Here is a 9,006-nt window from a genome sequence, read left to right as displayed (position 1 = left end):
TGGTGAAGGATGACAATAAGATGCAGGATAGGCAGTGGTGAAGGATGACAATAAGATGCAGGATAGGCAGTGGTGAAGGATGACAATAAGATGCAGGATAGGCAGTGGTGTAGGATGACAATAAGATGCAGGATAGGCAGTGGTGAAGGATGACAATACGATGCAGGATAGGCAGTGGTGAAGGATGACAATAAGATGCAGGATAGGCAGTGGTGAAGGATGACAATACGATGCAGGATAGGCAGTGGTGAAGGATGACAATAAGATGCAGGATAGGCAGTGGTGAAGGATGACAATAAGATGCAGGATAGGCAGTGGTGAAGGATGACAATAAGATGCAGGATAGGCAGTGGTGAAGGATGACAATAAGGTGCAGGATAGGCAGTGGTGAAGGATGACAATACGATGCAGGATAGGCAGTGGTGAAGGATGACAATAAGATGCAGGATAGGCAGTGGTGTAGGATGACAATAAGATGCAGGATAGGCAGTGGTGAAGGATGACAATAAGATGCAGGATAGGCAGTGGTGTAGGATGACAATAAGATGCAGGATAGGCAGTGGTGAAGGATGACAATAAGATGCAGGATAGGCAGTGGTGTAGGATGACAATAAGATGCAGGATAGGCAGTGGTGAAGGATGACAATACGATGCAGGATAGGCAGTGGTGAAGGATGACAATAAGATGCAGGATTGGCAGTGATGAAGGATGACAATAAGATGCAGGATAGGCAGTTGTGAAGGATGACAATAAGATGCAGGATTGGCAGTGCGAGTGGCCTGGCATCACTAACAGAGGTTAATTTGGCCTAAGTAGGCCTCACACACACACACACACACACACACACACACACACACACACACACACACACACACACACACACACACACACACACACACACACACACACACACACACACACACACACACACACACACACACACACACACACACACATACACACACACACACGCCCAGTCCCAAACTCACATTGATGATGAGAGTTAAATGCATCTTCATTTCCTGTGTGTGTGTCTATGAGTGGCTGTGGAGGGTGGGGCCGGCCCTGCCTGCCTGCCTGTCACTGTGTCTCCGCATGGAGGATTATGGATGGCCAACTACATCGCATTTGGCATTAATTAATGAGGATAACGAACTCCCCCTGCTCCCACAAAACCACGGCCCTCGTCAGCTGGTACGGAACAGGGTGATGGGTGAGGGTATTCGGTGTGTGTGTGTGTTCAGCTGGTACGGAGCCGGGTGTTGGTTGAGGGTACTCTGTGTGTGTCTGTTTTCATCTGGTACGGAGCAGGGAGCTAGATGCGGAGGGTGGAGTAGGTGTGTGTGTGTGTGTGTGTGTGTGTGTGTGTGTGTGTGTGTGTGTGTGTGTGTGTGTGTGTGTGTGTGTGTGTGTGTGTGTGTGTGTGTGTGTGTGTGTGTGTGTGTGTGTGTGTGTGTGTGTGTGTGTGTGTGTGTGTGTGTGTGTGTGTGTGTGTGTGTTCATCTGGTACGGCGCACGGGAGCTAGATGCGGAGGGTGGAGTAGGTGTGTGTGTGTGTGTCTGTGTTCATCTGGTACGGAGCAGGGAGCTAGATGCGGAGGGTGGAGTAGGTGTGTGTGTCTGTGTTCATCTGGTACGGAGCAGGGAGCTAGATGGGGAGGGTGGAGTAGGTGTGTGTTTTTGTGTCTGTGTTCATCTGGTACGGAGCAGGGAGCTAGATGCGGAGGGTGGAGTAGGTGTGTGTGTCTGTGTTCATCTGGTACGGAGCAGGGAGCTAGATGCGGAGGGTGGAGTAGGTGTGTGTGTGTCTGTGTTCATCTGGTACGGAGCAGGGAGCTAGATGCGGAGGGTGGAGTAGGTGTGTGTGTGTGTCTGTGTTCATCTGGTACGGAGCAGGGAGCTAGATGCGGAGGGTGGAGTAGGTGTGTGTGTGTGTCTGTGTTCATCTGGTACGGAGCAGGGAGCTAGATGCGGAGGGTGGAGTAGGTGTGTGTGTGTGTGTCTGTGTTCATCTGGTACGGAGCAGGGAGCTAGATGCAGAGGGTGGAGTAGGTGTGTGTGTGTGTCTATGTTCATCTGGTACGGAGCAGGGAGCTAGATGCGGAGGGTGGAGTAGGTGTATGTGTGTGTGTCTGTGTTCATCTGGTACGGAGCAGGGAGCTAGATGCAGAGGGTGGAGTAGGTGTGTGTGTGTGTCTATGTTCATCTGGTATGGAGCAGGGAGCTAGATGCGGAGGGTGGAGTAGGTGTATGTGTGTGTGTCTGTGTTCATCTGGTACGGAGCAGGGAGCTAGATGCGGAGGGTGGAGTAGGTGTGTGTGTGTGTTCATCTGGTACGGAGCAGGGAGCTAGATGCGGAGGGTGGAGTAGGTGTGTGTGTGTGTCTGTGTTCATCTGGTACGGAGCAGGGAGCTAGATGCGGAGGGTGGAGTAGGTGTGTGTGTGTGTGTCTGTGCCCCCATTTCACTCCATTTCCCCCCAAAGTTCCCCACCAGTCAGTGGTGTGTCTGAGGACCATTACAGAGATTAGGCTGTGCCAAGGTAACGGATGCCCCCGTTTGTCAACTCACATCTTCTGTCAAGACCACAGGCCAAGAGGGAGGGAGGGATAATAGTTGGTGAGACCGGGAAATCAAAAAGAAAGGGTGGGGTGGGGTGGAGGGAGTGAAAGGGGTCAGAGGCAGTGACAGAGCGAAAGAGCTCTTTTGATTCTAAAGTGATTAGGAATATCAATGTAGCCCTGCCATTAGATACTGCATAGTAACATTGGTCCAGCCAAGTGCTTAAAGATGCACTCCAGTTATTTTGGAACTTTTCCTGTTGAAAACAATATCCCACATATAAGTGCAATAATGTACACAAACCTAAGAGTAAAATAATATGTTTTGTGCAAAATATTTTTTGGGGGACACAACTCCATAGCACAGTATAATCTTAAACAATGCTATAGACGGAGGCAAATCAGCTCCTCCATGTTCATGTTGTCCTGCAGTCTCCCCTCCCTGCTCCTCTCGTCTCCCCTCCCTCTCTCTAGGCCCAGCCCCAGCTCGTCTACACAGTCTGGGTTTACAATGTGTGGTGTCAGGTGCCTTGTGGCGATAGGCAAAACGCTTTGCCTGACTGCCATGTTCTGAAGTTTTGCGGCCATATGAACACATAGTCCTCCCCCCAACACTACCACCCCCCTTACCCATCTGATGAGGGTAATGAATGGAAGACCCGGACCCATCCCACCACACTCGCAGCAACGTCGCCCCGAATCACATGGCTCCTCGGAACCAACTGACTCACCCGTTCATTGCTTCTGACACGGCGGGGCTGGGAGGGAAGAGAGCAGTGATGTCATAGAGGAATGGAACACTGGGGGGTCCTTCCAGTGCCACTGCAGGCACAATAACACAGAACCATCAGCACTTCCCTCTCTCACGTGATACCTCTTTTCAACATGTTTCCCTTTGTCTCCCTCTTTCTTTCTCTCTGCTACCAGAACTACCAGAATCAGACACACACAGAAACATACCCCCCACCCCAAACTCACACAGGCTCTATTGTTTATGCAAACTTTCCCCCCTTCCACCACTTGATTGTGCCCAAACACCCCTGTTTCCAGTATCAGTTGGTATCTAACAGAACAGGTTTGCCTCCCTGAGCAGATTTGAACAAAAACCTGCAAAGCATTTTATTCTAAAGCACAGCCCACCCCCCCTCATCCCCGACCCCGCCAACAACCCTCGGCAGTATGTACATTTTTTTGTGAGTGCGTTCGTATGTGTGTGTGTCTGTGTGTGTGTGCGTGTGCATGTTTGTCCTCTGTGTATACGAGTGTGATAAAGAGTGTCACAATGTGCATCAGACACGAAGGCCAGTCTCTGAGAGAGCGTAATTAGAGAAAGCAGCGCTGTCAGAAGCATTAGAGAGAGGTTGGCACTTAAGGGCATATGTTTTTACTGCTATACCATCGGGTTGTGGAAAAGCACAACAACATACATCAAAGCTCACGGCCCTGCTAATGAAATCACTCCCTTCTGATCCCACTGAGAACAAACACAAACGTTTACAGACACCAGAGATGTAGCTTAGATTGGACACAGTTGTGCAGGTAGGCAGGAGTGTGCTGGGATATGTGTTGGTCTACATAACATCACTGAGGGCATGTGTGTGCATTCCAAATGTGTGTGTGTGTGTGTGTGTGTGTGTGTGTGTGTGTGTGTGTGTGTGTGTGTGTGTGTGTGTGTGTGTGTGTGTGTGTGTGTGTGTGTGTGTGTGTGTGTGTGTGTGTGTGTGTGTGTGTGTGTGTGTGTGTGTGTGTGTGTGTGTGTGTTGTGTGTGTGTGTGTGTGTGTGTGTGTGTGTGTGTGTGTGTGAAGGGAGGGGGGATGATACAAATGTATCCTATGTAATTCCCTGTTAGGGATGTGTGTGTGTGTGAACAAGAGTCAGTATATGAGTAGGCTATGTACATCACGTAATATATGATGAAGTTATCTAGACAGATTGGGAGGCATTTCATTATGGTGCCATTATCATAAATACTGATAATATTTAGGTATCGCATTTAGTTGAACTAATAAACAGCAGTCTATAAACTATTTATAAATCGTTTAAATCTCTTTAGAAAGTGGCATATTTTGTTGTTGGTTTCGTTATTGTTGGCAATACAAATTACATTTCAAGGGCAAATAAGAGCTGAAAAAGATTTGAAATAATTATTTCAGAGTTAGTGATTCCTTCTAGACCCTGGTCTGAATGTGCCACACACCAAGGTCAAGAACGCACCAATATAGTTGATATTCTAATAATGAATAAATAGTCACCCTGAAACGTACAAGCTATAGCGATATTGAAAGTTGTCTCCATGAACACATACTGTATCAAGTGATAAACCATACAGTTTACCGGAGACACTGGAAAACTGACCATACAGACTTCCGGGCAAAAAGGCAGCCGTCTCATCCAAGCCAATTTGCTGAAGTGGATAGTGATTGAGCTCGAGACAGAGGCTATGGCCTAAAATCAACAGCACCGTTTGTCACAACGAATCCCCGATCCTCTGCCTGTCACGCGAGGCTGCTGAGGAGTCGTCTGTCATCAGAACTCCAATTTGAGATGCCAGAGGTGGCATGCTGTTATGACATCCAACTAAACTGTTATAGAGTGACTGGGGCAACCCTTAGCGACAAAACAGAGAGACTGAATGATTGGTCTTCTCGTTAATCACTCAATCTTTCCTATTACATTAAATTCACGTCTATCTTCTGTTTGAATACATAGCCAGGTGTCCCACCTTGGCACAGCTAAGGAATAGGCTGGTTTAACGCACAGACAGACTCATGCGTAAAAGGTGGAAAGGTGCAAAGTTAAGTCACTGCGACACTGACTGAAAAGTACCTCACTCTTTCTCTCTCTCACCATTTTATTGCAACCGAACTTTTCTTTGGAGGTAGCCTATTGTGAAAAACAAATAGAAATGTACATCAAATCTGCCACGTAGGCCTAAATGTATGCCTACATTGACGATAGGTGTGATTAGTCGGAGGTCTCATTAAACTGTAAATTTTTTTAGTTTAAATTGGTATAATAATTACCGAAAATATGTATAACACAGACTACAACGTGGTTGGTGAAAAAGGCACACCACTTCCTTGTTTTTGATTAGGATTATTTTAAATAACTCAATTTCTGCAGAATGATTTATTAAGTTGATAAGGAGTTTGTTTTAGTGTGCGTGAGTTTTCTGTAAGCCTCATTTATTTGTACTGTTCTGAAAACGATAGGACTACAGTACATGTGTTTGACTGTCCTTCATTTAAAATATAGGCTTACAGCGAAAACAATCGTATTTCTCAGATACGGATTAAGCCATATATCTCACCTCTTAGTTTTCCATGCAATGCACTGCCCTGCAAATCAAAACTGCCCTCTGTAACGTTCATCGAATTAAGGCGACGAGGGAGACAGGAGTTGGAATCGTCTTAATAATCCGGCTGGGTTGGAGAAAACTCGCCGAGGCCTCGCAATCACCCAAATATCGGGAGACAGGTCCAGGGCGCCCGGGGCGGCTCTTGCGCCGTTCCCTTCAGCGCCACCGACCCCTCAGCACGCCAGCGGGCCCCACCAGCCAGACCCGGCTCGTTTACTGCGATATAAATGTATCTCTTCATGTCAAAGGGGTTTTTAATGGGGGAGAAATAGAGCGGATCACTCAACGAAGTTTCTAATTAATTTTGTGGAACCCATTCATTCGCGACATTACGCAGAAATGAATGATGGATAGGTTTGTCAACGTCATGAAGCCTAGAAAAACTAGGAGTGAGATCAGGTGTTAATTGCTGTGATTTTCCATCGAGAATTGTAGACAGGTTTACTGTAGGCTTATATGAAAAAAATGTGTGAAAAGAGTGCATTTTCTAAATTGTTGTGAGATAATTTATAATAGCCTATTGCTGATACTCACCTGGAAATCCACATGGGTAGCCTAATCACGGTCAGTTTATTTATGTTTTAGTCATATTGAATTCAGTCAAATCAACTCATTTTAGACCGAGGGATGCCTTAAATTAAGACGTCTGGTAAACTACAAACCATTTTAACAAATTGTAGGCTACAACTGAAAAACGTGTGGTAAATTGGCAATTAAAATGTTAATTACAAACATAACTATGGTATGTATTTGTGTCTGAATCACCTGACCACTGTCCCAAAAGCTATAAAACAACAAATCAGTTCAGTTCAGTGTTAATAAACTCTAGTTAAAGTAAAATGATTGAATGTGTCAATTGAATTTTGTGCATGGTTTAGGTGTGTGGAATCAAGTTGAAGGAAATAGACAAATAGCAGCCTATTCGAGCATAGATATATGTTTTATTTATAAAGACATATAAACAATATATGAAATTCATGTTGCAACACAACCAAATGCTTCGCCAGGCTGCTGTTTTGAAAACCAATGCCATAGCAGTACTTTGATCAAGTAGTTTTCCACAGTTGTACAATAGCTTACAATCATGTGAATTGTGCAATAACAAAACCAAAATCCTCAATACATCTTTTCAAAAATATATGACATAATAAACTAGTGTTTCCCCACATAGCATCAGTTAAAATCACGGAAGTTGATTCAAAATGTACAGTGCTGCAAAATAATTTGGACACTGGAAAGCATTTTCGTCATCTCTCTCCGTATTTCTCTTAGTTTTGCTGAATGTTGCATAGTACACAAGAATAAGATATTTAGAACACTCATATCTTTTGCAAGGGTACCGTTTTTATGGCCACACATAAAATGTCAAACTGTCAATTAAAACATGGTAAGTCACGGCCACAACAACTCATCAAATTCCTTTAACTCTGAGGAGAGTTTAGGGAAAGATAAACACTTTCTCCCATATAAAAAAAACGGCATTAATCTAGCCTTTAGTAAAGGCCAGTGTTTTTCATGTTTTTGTTCAATCTGGATGAAACATGGCAGCAGTTATTTAAACATAGTTTAGGATTTACGCATTAGACTTTATTCTGTAGGCCTAGTCCCCATTCCAACGTATTCAAATAACTATAGAAAGTGGGAGAGAGAGACCGATATATGGATACAATTGGATGAAGTTCAGGTATATACAGAGAAACGATATCAAGGCTTTTCGTTGTGGTGCTTGAAGAGACTTGCAGTTGTCCCTGAGTATTTATCGGCGTGGGTGGCGAGTGCCGAGCCCGTGAAAGGGTACACGGCCGCCTGTCCAAAGGGTGCAAGGGCGGTGGGGATGGGCGAGTTGATGCTCTGTCCCTGGTTCAGATAAGCCACCAGCCGCCTCATCTCCTCCAAAGCCTGAGCCTGCATGAGGATGTAGTTCTTGGCCAGGAGGAGAGTGGCTATTTTGGAGAGTTTCCTCACCGACGGGCTGTGCGCATATGGGATCACAGAGCGCAGGCCGTCTAGTGCATCGTTCAGGTCGTGCATCCGTCTCCTCTCGCGCGCATTGATGCTCAGGCGCAGAGACCGCTGCTCCTTGGGCTTCTTAGAAAGGGGACCCCCGTGTTTGTCATCGTCGAAGCCCGAGCCCCTCTTCCGGGGGTCCAGAGGGTCAAAACCGTCGTCGTCATCGCTGGTCTGCTCCCCGCCGCTCTCGTTGGACTTGCCCGTCTGACCGTGGAGGAAGTCGGCGGCCGGTGTGAGAGGGTAGCGCCCTCCAGAACTTCCAGTAACCTGACCAGGTCCAAAGCCGAATGCGGACTGGCCATAGCGCTGCGTCAGGTCGAGTAGAGTGTCGTTGCTGATGGACTTCAGCAGGTTCTCTTCTCCGGCATTCATTTTCTCTGCCAAAATAAGGACAATTAAAAAAATACGATTGAAATGTATCCTCTTCCCCCTGTCGTTCTTTTGTCGTGGAGAGTATTCACACACTCTCCCGGAGTCCTTGTCAATACACTTACTCTGTGGCTCTTCAGAACAGTTGCAAGTGAATGGATTCGGCCTCCTGCTGAATTCAGCCCTGTTTACGTTCCCCTGCGCGCATTTAAATTAAAAACCACTTCTGTTATTGTGTGTTTTGCAAAGCGGCGTTAAACGAGTTTAAAGACTGGCATGGGTGGGAGACTGGAGCGCGTGCCTCCTTAACCGGGTTCTCGCATGCGTCTTGCCCTCGCCCTGGGCAGATTGTGACTAGCGCTCAGTCCCACTCGCGCGTTAGTAGGAGCGCGAGGCCCACCGGGATTATCTATCTGTCCAATCAGGGGGGCGTTTTAATTACTAGGGGTGGAACACTGGTATGGTCCTAATTTCGATCAGATTAATGATAAATGCAACACAAACTGACATAAATAGCGTTCGCCTATAATATTGAGTTAGTCTACGTTTGACAAATCGTGGTGGGCATTTGTTGTCCCAATATATATATACAGGAGCAAAGACAATCATTAGATAATATTGGAAACGAAAATGCACCTATCTTAGTTTAGGCCACTTTAGGCAGCCTGAAAACAGGCTATGAAGTGCACGGCCAACATAGGCTACAT

General features: G+C 46.2%; 1 protein-coding gene across 1 annotated transcript; it reads right to left on the bottom strand.

Annotated features, from left to right (window-relative positions):
• Nucleotides 1–6,841: 6,841 nt before the first annotated feature.
• On the bottom strand, nucleotides 6,842–8,661 carry LOC124045022 (class E basic helix-loop-helix protein 23-like). Its single transcript, XM_046364225.1, has 2 exons — nucleotides 8,425–8,661; nucleotides 6,842–8,307 (listed from the first exon to the last, which is right to left on the bottom strand). Exon 2 carries the CDS (start codon nucleotides 8,300–8,302, stop codon nucleotides 7,625–7,627), a length of 678 nt encoding a protein of 225 aa, XP_046220181.1. The 5' UTR covers nucleotides 8,303–8,307; nucleotides 8,425–8,661; the 3' UTR covers nucleotides 6,842–7,624.
• Nucleotides 8,662–9,006: the final 345 nt, after the last annotated feature.

The sequence above is a fragment of the Oncorhynchus gorbuscha genome, linkage group LG10, assembly GCF_021184085.1.
Source record: "Oncorhynchus gorbuscha isolate QuinsamMale2020 ecotype Even-year linkage group LG10, OgorEven_v1.0, whole genome shotgun sequence".
NCBI lineage: Eukaryota > Metazoa > Chordata > Actinopteri > Salmoniformes > Salmonidae > Oncorhynchus > Oncorhynchus gorbuscha.
The sequence above is the reverse complement of the archived record's forward strand: the minus strand, read 5'-3'. Positions and strand labels throughout refer to the sequence as shown.

What these genes read in the sequence shown, in the direction of transcription:
- LOC124045022 (XM_046364225.1), bottom strand. Translation starts at nt 8,302, where the DNA reads ATGAATGCCGGAGAAGAGAACCTGCTGAAGTCCATCAGCAACGACACT.